General features: G+C 41.0%; 1 protein-coding gene across 3 annotated transcripts; it reads left to right on the top strand.

Annotated features, from left to right (window-relative positions):
* Positions 1-6: 6 nt before the first annotated feature.
* Positions 7-13,903, top strand: LOC130689024 (uncharacterized). Of its 3 annotated transcripts, none has more exons than XM_059497058.1 (7): positions 7-944; positions 9,508-9,615; positions 9,765-9,978; positions 10,284-10,595; positions 11,929-12,004; positions 12,247-12,580; positions 12,663-13,903. In XM_059497058.1, exons 1-7 carry the CDS (start codon positions 12-14, stop codon positions 12,978-12,980), a joined length of 2,295 nt encoding a protein of 764 aa, XP_059353041.1. In that variant the 5' UTR covers positions 7-11; the 3' UTR covers positions 12,981-13,903. The 3 variants fall into 3 exon arrangements, with proteins under 3 accessions (XP_059353041.1, XP_059353042.1, XP_057368023.1); XM_059497059.1 differs by having other exon boundaries at positions 10,281-10,595; positions 12,259-12,580; XM_057512040.2 differs by having other exon boundaries at positions 10,281-10,595.
* The last annotated feature ends 508 nt before the right edge of the window (positions 13,904-14,411 follow it).

Here is a 14,411-nt window from a genome sequence, read left to right as displayed (position 1 = left end):
CTGGAACGAATATGTCAATCAAGCGGGCGCTGAACGACGAAGCGAAATTCATGGATCTAACGGCCATTGGCTGCAGTTTGTTGCTGGAACAGCAGAGCTGCACAAGTGGCGTTGCTAAATCGGATACCAGTATTACAGTGACCATGTCTGGACACGACGCCATATCCGGTCAAGTCGGAACCTATCAGTCCAGCAACTACCTCAGTCCGCGTCAGGCTCCTCCCCCTCCCTATCCTGGCGGGCTGACGCCTTACCAGTCGCCCTACGTCAGCCCTTATGAGACACCGTTCCAGACACCGTCGCCCAGTCCTTTGTCATCTGTCCAATCCAGTCCGGTCACCTCTGTATGCCGGACTAAAGGGCCTGGCATCGATGAAGAGTTGGCCATGATCCTCGAAAGTGAACCGTTCATTTGGGAACAGCAGCCGGCCCATACCCAAACGATGGTCCATCAGGGTCCACCACCTCCACCATATCCCCTTCAATCGGATGGCGTTACGGGCCGTCCGCCTCATCCGCGTTCATCTCTGAGCGTCCAGCCATCGCGGACGCTGATGAAACAGCAACTGCAGCGACAGCAACTGGAACAGCAGGAGCGTCGCGAACGCGAAATGATGAAACTCCAATCGGCTGCAAGGGCGTCCAGCTGCCCGTCTGTTAAGATGGGAATTCCAATCATGGCGCGATCGCAGCAGCTGGTCGTCGATCCGGTTTCTGTTCCACCTCAAGTTCTGACGGTGCGCACCCGACTGGAGAATCCCACGCTCTACCACGTCATCGAATCTCGGAAGCGTCAAGTGCGCGAATTTCTCCAGCACGGCCAACAGCAAGCATCCAGTTCGCTCCCGCTGGATCACCGTCCTTCGGCCACCATCAGCTCCGCTCCGGCCGGAGGCTTCGCCGTGCCCTTGACCCAACATCCATCAGCCCCAACCGACGCCGAGGTAAGCCCCCACATCATCTATTTTTTTTTTTCTTTCTTTCTTAGCCTTTCTTTTTTTAAATTAAGCTTTCCATATCCGCTCGTGAGTTTTGAACAATCCCGAATTTTGTTTATGAGTAATGCGGAAGTAATGCAGTCGTTTCTCAAATCCCCGCCCCGCCTCCCCTTTTTCGCGCGAGATATTTGGAACCGTCAGATCGGGTATCTCTCGCACAATGACGGATCAATTCCGTTTTCTTTTTTTCTGAAGACGGGCATATTATTTTCTAGGGCCGTCCTTTTTTTTCTTTTTATCGACCTGTTTTCTATTTTATTATTATTATTTAATCAAATAATAATAATGCGCAGAGTTTCGATTGCGCAAGTCAGGACGGAATAGCGTCGGCGTAACAAGGACGCTCGTTCCCGATCTTTTTTGCGATTCCGACGGATGGCAGCTCCGGCGTTACTATAGTACTTCCTCCTCCACCCACTCTCTCTCCTTCTTCTCCGTCCGTCGAAAATATGGAGGAAGAGAGGACCTCCATTGCCCCTTTTTGGTATTGATTGAGAGACTCGGACGCGGATTTGAACAAAAGTTGTGCGAGGTGACGGTGCTGCTCGTCGGCGCCGTCAGTGGCGTCGTCCCTTTTTTTTCCTCTGCATTTTTGTTTTTTTGTTTTTCTTTTCTTTTGTTTTTTCGGAATTGTTATCATCGAAAAAAAAAAAACAAAAAAACAAGAGTCAAAACGTGAAAGTGCGTTAAGCCTCTCGGCTTTTCATCGTTGCGGATGCTGTTGGGATAGTGCAGTTCTTTCGTATCCTATTTGATTTAATCAGTGAGTTGATTGCCGACGTCTCTCACTCGTCAAAAAACAAAGAAGAGAAGGAATAAAATAAAACATCTTTAGCTGGACCGTGCCCTCCCTTTTGAGTTTCTTCCTGCGAGTGAAACGAGAACATCCGCGACGGTCCTTCGCCACTCAAACGTCGATGTTACGAGTTGAACGACGTGAAACATTTGTGTGTGTCCTCTGTGCTTCTCCAGTGCCGTTTCGTTCCATTCAAAAAAAAAAAAAAGGATATATCCTCTTTTCAACCCTTGGCCCGGCCAAAAAATCGATTTCAAACAAAATGATGTAAGAACTTTTTACCTTCGATTTGATTTGGTTTTTTTATCATTGCACGATGCAATCACTGGGTTTTTTTCCTCCGCATTTTTCACATTCTTTTTTGGGGACGAAACAAAAAAAAAAAAAAAAAATGAGGTGGCAAATTCTTGCAGAGTCATGTGGCGTGAGTAAAGATTGAACTCTGCTCAGTCGATTACCGTGTCTGAACCCTTTAGGACGATTGTAACGGAAAATTCGTGTTGCGACATTATCGTGAGCGTTCAAGGCTTCGCTGAAAAAGATGGGCTCTCTTTTACAAATCGCAGAGGAGGAAGACGTCTCTCACCATTTCCTGGTGGATGTTGGATTAACGATCTTTATTAAGAGACGCCCCTTTACAAAAAAAAAAAAAAAAATGAAAATGAAAAGATGTTCGCGTTCAACGGTCGAGCCGTCGTAATTTGAATACGTGTGGTAGAACGTAGCAACGTGCAACGTAACGTTGTCTATCTGCCGTTTGGACCTGTTCGACAGATAAGAGAGGGAATCTTCACTTTCGAAGTTAAAACAACAAGACGAATTTTGTGTTGTGACTCGTAACAAAAAATGGGACAGCCCAAATTTCATAGGGCAGGCTAAGTTGAACTGTGGAAACAGAGAGAGAGAGAGAGAGAGAGAGAGAGAGAGAGAGAGAGAGACAAAAGAAAAACGGGTTTTCTTTTTGGCTGATAAAATAAAAGGAAAACATTTCCTTCTTTCTCTATTCATTCTTCTTCTTCTTATTCGTGATTGCGGTCGCTTTGCATGTCTGCCCTCGTAGAAAACGGTTTTCTGATCGTCATTTCGTGTGCCCCCGTTGCCTAGCTGGAGGTGTTGTTATTGTTTGTTAGCCACTCGTCGTTGTAGAGGCAACGGAACCAACAGTTCGTGGCCGGAGCTCGTTGGCGAAACATGGCGTCCGGCTAAAATTTCCTCATTTTTTTTTTTTTTTTTCTCGTGCCGCGTGTATTGTTTTTTTCGATTCGTTTTGATATCTCGCGAAAAAAACGAATTCCGTTTCAGCGAGAACGCCCCTGCCAATTTGTTGTGGTTTGTTCAGACACACATACACAAAAAAAAAAAAAAAAAAAAACGAAAGAGAAATTGGCTGGCATTTTACCTTATCGGAACGACGTAAGGAACTCACGAAAATTTAAATAAACAAACGTCAAGAGTACGACAGTGACATTGCGAAAAGTGCGGGAAAAAAAAGCCGTTATTTAAAAAGCTGTAAGTCGATCGTTTTCATTCTCTCTTTTCTTGCATTCCTAATGTTTGATAACCACCACCCCACAATAACAACAACAACAAAAAATGCATCCAGCCTGAACTGTAGACTTTCTACATGTAATCATAGAACATACTTTTCTATACATCATCCCCCTGGAAGAAAACAAAAAAAAAATCGTAATTGCCAGAGAATGTAATTTTTGCTTGGCAGCCATGATTTGAAACCAACCCTGCCATTAGTTGTTATTAAATCTATTTTTATTTCTATTCAACAACAAATATAACCACTAGCTAAAGGGGGCGATTTTAAATGTTTTTTTTTTTCATTTTTTGTTTAATATTTCCCCCTTTTTTTTTAATCCGAAAGAAAGAAAAGAAAACGCATTCCGCTGAATTGAACGTATATGCATGTTTAATTCCGAGCTCTCTTGTTGTTTTGTTTTCATTTTTTTTTTTTTGTTGTCGTTGATTGTTAGCGAGGCCCGCGGGCAGTGCTATTCCATCAACGTCACGAACCGGCGTGTGTACTTGTACATACGCGTTTGTGTGCCGTGTATACATACACAGGTTGAGATCGGATGAACGGGGAAGGGCGGGAACGGTGATCACGGTGAAAGCCGGTAGAAATCAAGACGCCGCAAGGCCACAAGTTTCTTGTTTCTTTCGTTCGAATGTGAAAATGTACAGACGCGATCAGGTTTTTTTTTCTCCCCCCCCCCTCTTCCTGCTCAAAACACCGTATGTTCTATCGTAATGTACGGTTGATATCAGCTTTGAACTTGATTCTTTGAAGGGGGCCATTGATTGACATATATACGTAAACACGAACGAGCGGAAGGCAACGCCCACCTAAGTCGCTCTCCTCGATCTGATTCATTTTTTTTTTTTGATTTTGTTTGACTCGATGGAAAGTGGAGAGGGATCTCTTTTTTAATCTTGGGTGTCATTTGCCAACTGGGCAATGCACCAAGTGCCAATCAAACGAGCACATCTGAAAGAATGCAGAGATGGGGAGGATGTTAAAGAAAGAAAAGTGGGTGGATGGCGTTGGTCCTTTTTCAGATCAATTAGCAACTTCTCTCTCTTTCACTTGACAATTTTTGCAAACCTCCCCTTTCATTTGATTTCATTCTCTTCTTGCATCCGGTTTGACAGAAACAATGGGGGGGGGGGAAGGTTCGATTCGATGCAGATTCCAACTTTTTTTTTTTTTTTTTTTTTTTCGTGACGAAAAGCAAATGTTTGATAATTACAAGCAAAAGACAAGAGAAACATTATCGCTTAGCCTTGGCTGACATGGCGTTTTTTTTTGTGTGTGTGTGTTTTGTTTGGGTGGTGAAAGGTTAGCATCGTTTCGTCATCAACTGATCGAGTACAGTACAAATCGTCTTGCGGATCAGATAACGTGGCCATCACTTATCTTGCTGTGTTTGTTAACGTGTCTTTAATGCTAACGTCGCTTGAAAATCATCTCCAAAAAATTCAAATAGAACAGGGGGGGGGGGGGGGGACAAAAGAAAATCAAATAATGGAAAACTCAAAAAACCAGATGTAGTTGGATATGCGATTAACGTTCATCACAGTCTTCTATCGATTTCTTATTTTCGAATGTGTCGAAAGCTTTTTTTTTTTTTTTTTTATTTGGCGAGTGGTTTTAGCCGGAACGCATTTGGAGACAAATGAGTGGGAAAGGGAAATTTCTCATCGAGGCATGGGGCGCCGTGCGTGATAATTGAAACGCGTCGCATACGCGCCCTACGACATGAACCGGAATGTGCTGACGAAAAAAAAAATTGGTTTGACTTTATTGATGTCGAATGGCTTCATCAATTCATTGACCAACTCGAACAAATGTTTGAAACCAGCAAACAAAATTTTGGGTTTTGTTCTCCACTTCTCGTTCGTTTGGCTGATGCCTTTTGTCCTGTTTAAATTAAAGGCACGTTCCGTCATGCCTATGGAAATTCATAATCATTTGTTTTATTTATTTCGTTGTGTCGAGACACACAGTAGTCCGTTCTTTTCCCCCAACGAATAGATTGCGGTTGTTTGATCTTTAAAAAAAAAAAAAAAAAAAAAAAAAAAAAAAAAAAAAAAAAATAATTCATTTCAAAGAAAAAGAGAAACCGAAGAATAACCTAGTAAAGCATTAAGGCAAAAAAAAAAAAAAAATGTTTCTTTAAATGTTTTTCAAATTTTTTATAATTGCGTTCTTGTACAATCGTTCGTTAAATGTCTCTATGAGTGAAATGAGACAAGAGTCCAGCCGAACCCGTTTTTCGTTCAGTCGAGGGAGGGTTAGATAATAGTGTAAGCGCTATTCCCTTTAAATCATTCGCATAACTGCGTACGAGACAGGATACCGCTATTCACCGATAGTTTTATATTAAAGCTAACCGACTTTATAAACAAAACAAAAAAAAAAAAAGTAATGTTAATCGCAGGATGAAACTGGTTTTTTTCATTTCCTTTTTTTTTTTTCTCTTTCTTAAACTCAGGGCCCAGTGTCTTCGTTTGCTTTTGAAACAAATGGTTCTTGACTTTGCGCACTGTGATAACTCGATCAAACCGATTTTTGTGGCTTTACAATCCGAACTGGATAATTGTAGCGTTGAATTAAACGCACCGTGGCTCACTCTTTGGTACTTTTAACGCGCAAGTGTGAACTCTATTACAATGACACGCCGCACTAGGCAATAAAATGGAGCTAATCATTTTGTCGTCACAGCGATAATCAAAGCCAGACCATGGGCTCCCTTAAGCTCGACATGTACGTTCCTGTCTAATCTCTCTGAAACTTTTCGGGAAGGCGGAGGAGGGTGTGGGCTGGCCTATTATTCCCATACTTCAGAACCTTTGGTCTTAAAAAAAAAAAAACTACAAAAAGCAAGACGGCCGGCGGCGGACTTGGCCATGCACAAAAAAAAAAAAATTCAACTTTACTGTGTGCCACCAGCAAAAGTTGGTTGCGACTGTCCCAGACGGTCGGACGCGTACAGTGTTAACTAGTCGCGCTTTTGCGTTGCAAAGGGGTAGAAAAGCCGCAAATTGACAAGAAATTTTGAGTTTGAGGGAACTCAAAAAGAGCCGGGGGAAAACAAACTTGAATAAGAAAGCGTGTGTGTTTTGGTTGAAATGGACCGTGTCCTATTGGTTCCATCGTCGGCTTCTGCTCGATCCTCGACGTAACACAGGTAGATATACTTCTGATACGGGGAAAAACATAAGCTCGATGACCCTTTTCATGGCCCTTGGGTTTTTTTTTCTTTTACGACCGGTGGGGCATACCCACCGTCTTTTTTTCTTAACATTTTTACATCTTTTTATTTTGGTCAGTTTATTCATATTTTTTTTTTTTTTTTAACATTCGTTTTTGTCTGGAGGCGTTAGAGTGTGTGCATGGTATTTGATCGCGGCCGGCCGGACAAAAATGGGTTTGACAATGGGTATTAGCCGCTTTTAACTGGTGATTTGAAAAAATGATGAGGAAAATGAATAAATACTTGGTGAATGTCTAGGAGTAGGTTAGAAGATATCGTCGGTGGTATTGACAAGTAGTTTGATGGCTCGTGCCATCATTCGACATTCAATTGACGCCGCGCTCTGCGTTTCGAATGGATGATCGTTGGAAGTCGAAGGAAAAGAAGAAGAAAAAAAAACGGGATCCCATTCGAGCCGGTTAGTCTCTCGTACTAAAGAACATTCCGATTTTTTTTTTTTTAAACAAAAAATAATTGATTCATAAATCATCTCACGTTTGAGTTTGCGGCGCTTATTTTCTGTTTGGTCGCCAACGCTTATCGATTACGTAAGGAAGCACGAGCCATAAAAATGTTTCCCTTTTTCCTATGTACCACTAAGATTTTTTAAAACGTTTCTTTCGATTTCCATCTGATTTTTTTGTTTGTTTTTTTTTTTTTTTTTTTTTTTTTTTTTATGTTCTGATGTAGGATTTGTCTTTCTCTTTTGTAGACCGTGCGCAAACGAAAGAAATGGAACCTATAAATCATGAGGTCTTATCACCACACCCAAACTAGTTTTTCTTTCTCCTTTTTCATAGAATCAGAAAACAAAAATTTTCATTTGAATTTTTCTTTTTTTACGTACTATTCAAATTATGAACGAAGAAAATGACAATCGATAATGAAGGGGAAAAAAAAAGCGTGCATGGCTACGAGATTGGACGAGCATGACTAGCGATCAAACTCGACCTCTCTCTCTCTCTCACAGTTAGATATACGTTCTAGACAAAAGAGAACCGGATCGACGACCCCAATGTACTTCTTTTTTTTTTTTTCTTTTCGAAAGGGGGTAGAACAAAAACAAAATCCTAGAAACATTAAAAAATGTACAGAGAAAATGATATCAGTTGTCCTTCTACTTCAATCCAGCTCCATATTTGGTCATTATAGTAGTACTATCTCTATTAGTTTTTTCTCTTAAAAAAAAAAAAAAAAATGAATAAAGAGGTTAAAAGACAGGTGCAATAGATCCTAAGGCTAACAATCATAACACACAACGGCAAAATAAGAGAAATGGGACAATTCAGTTATGAGAAATTTTTTTTTTTTATTATATATATATTTTTTTTTACCGTCATTTTCAATGCGGGTCTTGTCGTTAGTCGCGTGCCAGTCACAAGATTTTACGGCCGTCTCATGTCCAGCATGTCAATTTTCTTCTCCTTTTTTTTTTTTTTTTTTTTTTTTAATTCTTTGTATTTTTAATGTTTGATTCCACTTTTATTGTGTGGATCGTCTTCTTCGGCCGTTTCGAGGAAAAATACGTTTTCGAATTTCATTTGACTCTCTTGTGTTTTACACGCAATTTGTTTCTTTCGCTACCCCCCCCCCCCCCGTCTCCCCACCCTTTCAGTCTCCCTTCGTGAGTTGAATCCGGATGTTCCTGGAGTCGAACCCACCCACAGTGGACCACTCCCCCTCCTGCCGCTGTCCTACCGAAAAATGTCTACATTTCTTCTTTCGTTAGAGTCCTACACTTCTTATTGAGTACAATTTTGGGGCTTTTTCGTGGCAACCCCTCGAATTTGACAATGTAATCTCTTACCTATCGACAAGCTGCCAGATGAGAGTTGAAACTCGGCCGAGACGCGTCGTCGTCCGTCGCCGCTTTATTACGCGTTCCGTACTCGTCTGGACATTTAAAAAAAAATTCAAAACAACAAAGAAATATTCGATAACGAAAAAAAAAAAACCGAACTAAAACGAGAAATAGTTATCGGCTTGTTACTTGCTCAGGTGCCTCCCCGATCTCTGTATCGCAAGAGTGTCTCTTTTCTCCGCCTACTTTTTTGATTGTCCGTCAAAGATTTTGTTGTTGTTGTTGTTCAACCGTGTTTTTCTAAGGGTTCAAAGAGTCCATGTCGCCTTATTAGTGCACCCGCTTGCGTGCTGACCTAACTCTTGAACGACTGGCATCGTTTTTTCGAACTAAAAAACTAAAAGCGAATTTTCGTGCAGATTGATGTCCCAGTGCCTGTGCAATTTCATCCGGCAAAACAAGTTTCTTTCGAGTCTCGTTTTTTTTTTTTTTTTGTTCTCAACGAAATTCTTCTTCCTACGTCGGGATCGATTCAATCTGAAAAAAAAAAATAAATTTTCGTTGTCGCCCAAGAAAAAATAAAAGAAACGAGTATCGTGGAAGCTCCCGAGAAAGGGCGAAAATACGTAGCAAAAGAAGAAAACCTGTTGTGTAGCGTGCTTGGCAGCAACGGCTGAAATAACACACACATTTTTACCTTTTGTGTGTAACCTTCGTTTCTTTGAAAGTCGTTTGCCTTTAAGAAAAAAAAAAAAAAAGAAGCTGCAGCTTCACCATCATCATGCCTACCTACCTAGACATGACTACTTTCAGCGTCCATCAGGTAGACTCATTATTAAGGGCAAACTAGTCTCATTTGATTGTTACCACGAAAAAGAGCCGTGTGTTCGCATACGTAACATTAGAGAGGCCCCCTTTTTTTTTTCTTTATCGCATACAATAATTGTGTTGTTTTTTGTTTTTTTTTACGATGTAAGCTAGTTTTTTTTTGTTGTTGTTCCAGAATGATTTACATTCTCCTCTTTTACTTGTATTTATTATCGTTGACCCGATTTATATTTTTGTTTATTCATTTTTTATTTTATTTTTTTCATCTCTTTTTTTTTTTTTTTTTGACACGCGAAACTTCCATCTTTGAAAAAGGCGGACGATTTCTTGGAGGACATTTTGAACTTGGAAGCCGGTTTGGAGGCGGCTGATCGGAATCGAGTCATGGATACGTCATCTCACCATCAAACCCTTCCGCCTGAGGTAAACATTTTGTTCTTTTTTTAAACAAAGAAAGAAAAAAAAAAAAAAAAAAAAAAAAGTGAAAACCGTTATGTACAAAATTTTGTTATTCATTTCCATATTTTTTTTTTGTTTTGGGTCGTTTGTTTAAAAAATAATAATAAAAATAGGTGAGCGATTCGGGCAGCCTGATGGAACATTTTTTGACGTTGAGCTCGACGTTGCATCACCACGGAGATCACGTCCCTCTGCCAACAGCTCTGGAATTGCCGGCCAAACTGCCGGCCCACGCGGCCAGCAGCAGTCCGCCCGCCAAGGGTACAACCGCGTCCATCAATGATAACGTGGATTACGTGCCCATCATCACCGGAGCCTTCACAGCTGGTGAGAAATGACGCAAAACCCCCAAAAAATAGATCGCCTTATCAATTGCTTGCAGTTTGTAAAATGCAATCAAAGCCTTTCTTTTTTAAAAAATACTAGACGTTGCATTGGATTGACAATCAGGAACTGAAAAATAACGATAACAACGTGTACTCTTTTTCACTCGTATAACGTCATAGCCGATCTTAATAATTTGACCCTCGTTCATTCAGTGGACACAACCCCAATATCGTGTTTTTAATTTCGTTTTTTATTTAAATTTGGATTTAAAAAAAAAAAAACAAATCTAAATTGATTACTAGCAGGATTAAAAGGATCGGGATTGACATCGGGACCGCCTTCGTCGCTCACGTCTCCGATGACGTCGCCGACCTCATCGCCGTGCCACCATCCGTTACGTAATCATCACACGAACGGGCATCACCACCATCATCATCGCGGCTCCATCGACTCCGTCTTTGTCGACCTGGACTTGAGCGGCTCCGGCACGGAATTCGGCGCCTCGAGCGGATTGGCTGCCGCCCTCGGCAATGGACTCTCTAATGACGGCATTGGCGGTGTGGTCGATTTACGTGCGTTAGCCAAAGATCGTCAAAAGAAAGATAATCATAACATGAGTAAGCCAAGACCTTCTTTTATTTTTTCTTTTTTTTTTTCTAGGTCGTAGTCTTTTCTTTTTCTATCGCTTTAGATATGTGCGATCGCTATCCAACAGCGTCTCTTGTTTGCGTTGTTTTGGAATGTTTTTCTTGTTTAAGTTTCAAGTGGCTGCTCGTTGGTCACCCCTCTTTTAAAAGAACAGACGTTCTCTTTTTTCTGATTCTTACGTTACGTAAAGAGAAAAAAAAAACGAAAGACGCCCCGAGATAATGACGATTGTCAATCAACGAATAGGGAGATGGGTACGCATTTATCACAAGGGTCTCGACTGTCAGTTGCTATGGGCTGTGACCGTTGGATTGTGTGTCTTGTCGGACGTCATTCCATTAAGAAAAGGGACGCGAGAAAAAAAAAATGTCTTGTTTTTTTCCAATTCAATGGGGGATGTTGAGCTGGCCCAATTGTCAGGAACAAATTCAAGTAACGCAAAGGCGAAGAGAAATCATGGCTCTCTTTGACGTCGCTTGTTTTTTTTTTTCTATTTCACCATCTAATCGTAATCAGTTGTTTGTCGCGATTGCACAGTCTTAGCGCGCTCGAATCTCTGCAAAGGTAGTAGTCTAAGTCTAACTAAACAAAAAAAAAAAAATGATTTCAATTGATGTTCTCGTTTTGTTTGGTTTTTATCCTGTCAAAATTGAGCTGCACAATAACCAATTGGCTTACGTAAAAAAAATCGTTCGCGTTGGGCGGGATGATGGCGAGGCCCAACTTGAAAAAGATTATCTTTTATTATTGACTTTTTGTGCTTTGTTGTTTTTATGTGACGCTGATTTGATTGCCCCCCTCCACAGCAACGTCTGCCTTTATTGACAACTCGGCCGCCGTTTGTAATTTTTTTTAAGTTTTCTATTTGATTGCCTCGTTAGTTGGCATCCCGTGCGAACCTGTTCTCACTCGCCGTAACCGCCACGTAATGAACCCATCAGGAGCTTGTGCCTGTCTACTAATCCCTGCCCTTCATGCCGCGCGTCCATAAAAATTCTATTTACGAAAACAAATTGAACGAAATTAAGACATGACCTAAAAGGAAAAGTAACAATAAAAAGCAAGAAAAAAAGAAAAGGGAACATTAAAAACTCAAATACTGGCAGCAATTTCCGGCTCGTGTTACGTACAGTAAACCTGTTGATGATGAAAGCAATCAAGTCGTCCTACCAAAAATATACAAACAGTAGCTAATCGAGAAGGCCTACAATTAAGCAACTACAACTCTGTAATATGCCACCAAATTGTTATATCTTATTAATTAATTTTATTTGTATTTTTTTGTGATTCAAATTTGATTAGTCGAGAGGCGGCGCCGGTTCAACATCAACGATCGAATCAAGGAGCTGGGCACATTACTACCGAAGAGCAACGACCCGTACGTTCATTTCCATTTTCTAAATTCAATTCATCAATTATTCAAGAGGCCCGATCATTTCGATTTTCAATATCGTTTTGATTCTGCCCCGTATCAATTCATGAATTTCAAATGTCCGCTTCGAAGGTGAAGCAATTCGTTTTTTTGCTATTGGAAAAAGTCGTGGCGTGTTATATGATCGGGGAACTTGTATCGTTTAAGTAGTTCGCGGCAAAGTTCTTCTAGTATTTAAAAGATTTTAGTGATATGTGCAGGTACTACGACTGTTTCCGCGACGTCCGCCAGAATAAAGGAGGGATCCTTAAAGCCTCTGTGGACTACATTCGCCGATTGAGGCACGACCGCGACCGGCTGGCCCAGAATGAGGCCCGCCAACGGCAGCTGGAATTGCAAAATAGACGGCTACTTTTGCGGATCCAGCAGCTGGAATTGCAAGCCAAAACGCACGGTCTGCCGCTGCCCGCTTCAGACACGGACGGCACCTGGACGGATCCTCATTTAACTTCGGCTCCGTTAACACCCTCCACACCGCCTTACATCAAGACGGAACCCCGCGACGACAACTCATTCCGAAAGGTATTTTTAAATTTTTTTTAAATTGTCTTCCGTGTCCCACTTTCATTCTAATGTTGTTTTCTAATCTTTCAATCCATCGAAGGTACCGGATTTAATCCCAGAGATCGGCAGTGGTGGCGGCTTAGCGGTCGCGTGCGAATTCACGGCGCTGGAAGACTTTATGGAAGACGATTTCAATCAAGCCACGAGGGGAGATCCGCTGCTTAGCAGCTCTCATCACGCTTCCGGCAATCAGCAACACACTCACCTGATCGGCCATTTTGAAACGCATCCCGATGATCACCACCATCATCACCAAGGAGGCAACGATGTGTCGCGAGTGCGCTCCAATTACCAGCCGTCCGAAGAGGATGAATCGCTCAGCCCGGAATCGCTGGATCGTATGGAATTGTCGGCGTGATGCGTAGAGCGCTGTGCCGGGTATTGTTTTTTAGGTAGGCTTTACTACTACAACTACTACCACCGCTGCCAACTATTCGTGACGAGTTACGTGGAAGTAACAGCTGTGACAAAACGAATGTGAAAATTTAAAAAACAAAACAAAAACAAAACAAAATAAAACAAAAGAACATCTCGACCAATTTAAAAGAACAGTGTAACCGATATGCCACCCAATCTTCCACACTCCACTACAATCGCGTACGCACGATGGATTTAATTCCACCAGTTTTTAAAGCCAACTATATTGCATAAGCTAATGATAATGTGTTTTGTGTTCTTTTCTTCAGTGTGTCTCGGGGGTTCGTTTTGCTAATGTTTAGTGTGTTCATTTTTTTTTTATTTACGAAAAGAGAACAATCGCTCGCTGTCATCATCGCATCAATTTTTATCTTTATTCGTGTGGCTTCTTGATTGTTTAACTTCTTTTTTTTTTTTTTTTTTTTTTTTTTTATATACTTTCTTATCTAGACAAAAGCGCCATGTTCTATAGAAAATGTCTTTGTCGATGTTATTTTTCTCTTTCTAATTTCTAATTCATTTTCTCCCAATCCCCATCTGTCATGCTTTGTACAGTAATTTTATATGTTTATGTCGATGGAGGATGACGTGAGGCTACGAGTTATAGAGATGATGATCTTTCAAAAAAATATCAAAGTCTGGTAAGTTACATAAGGTTCCCAAGTCGCTGTATTATGAGAAGTATAAGTGACGGTTGATCTAAAAACACGGATTCAAATCATATCCTCCACCTCACCCCCCGCATTTCGTGTGTACGTTGTGTGAGCATTTGGTATATCATAGTTGTAGGGTGTCTTCCACTATTTACTGAATGGCCTGTATGTGATTTTTCATCTTAATTCCTACACTGTGTGTCTCATATTTCCTATCTCCTCTGATGGATTTCGTTTAAACTGTGTTTGCAATCAACACATCAAAGCATGACATTTACAAACTGTCAAGCTTTCCTGCTCCTCCCTTCTCTCTGTTTCCCCTGCTCCTTTCTTACATAATTATTATGTTGATGTTATATATATAAATACCTTTGGTGCCTATGTTTTTTAAATGTTGTTGCTATATTGTGTCATATGGGGAAACTGCTGATTAGGTGTCAAAACGAATTTAAAGGCTGAATGTGTTGGGCAACTTGCTATTCGGCCTCTTCAATGTGCGTTACTTCTTTCAGTCGTTTGTATTAAAAACACATTAGATTGATATCGTGCTGTTTTTAGTTATTTTTCTTACATAACAGATAGACGTCGGTCTCGTTTCTCAACAAGGTTTTTTTATTACCTACTGCATAATAAATAGTGACTGGATCGCAAACTGTTTTCACCTTGCTCTGTCAGTTTGAAAAAGAAAATCATGGCAACCTTGTCTTCATGCAAATATG

This window comes from Daphnia carinata, chromosome 9 (genome assembly GCF_022539665.2).
Source record: "Daphnia carinata strain CSIRO-1 chromosome 9, CSIRO_AGI_Dcar_HiC_V3, whole genome shotgun sequence".
NCBI lineage: Eukaryota > Metazoa > Arthropoda > Branchiopoda > Diplostraca > Daphniidae > Daphnia > Daphnia carinata.
This window is presented reverse-complemented; position numbering and strand designations above follow the sequence as displayed.

Coding starts and splice junctions, on each gene's coding strand:
- LOC130689024 (XM_057512040.2), top strand. CDS start 12: ATGTCAATCAAGCGGGCGCTGAACGACGAAGCGAAATTCATGGATCTA. Junction 9,616..9,764: donor ATCAAACCCTTCCGCCTGAG/GTAAACATTTTG, acceptor TAATAAAAATAG/GTGAGCGATTCGGGCAGCCT. Junction 12,581..12,662: donor ACGACAACTCATTCCGAAAG/GTATTTTTAAAT, acceptor AATCCATCGAAG/GTACCGGATTTAATCCCAGA.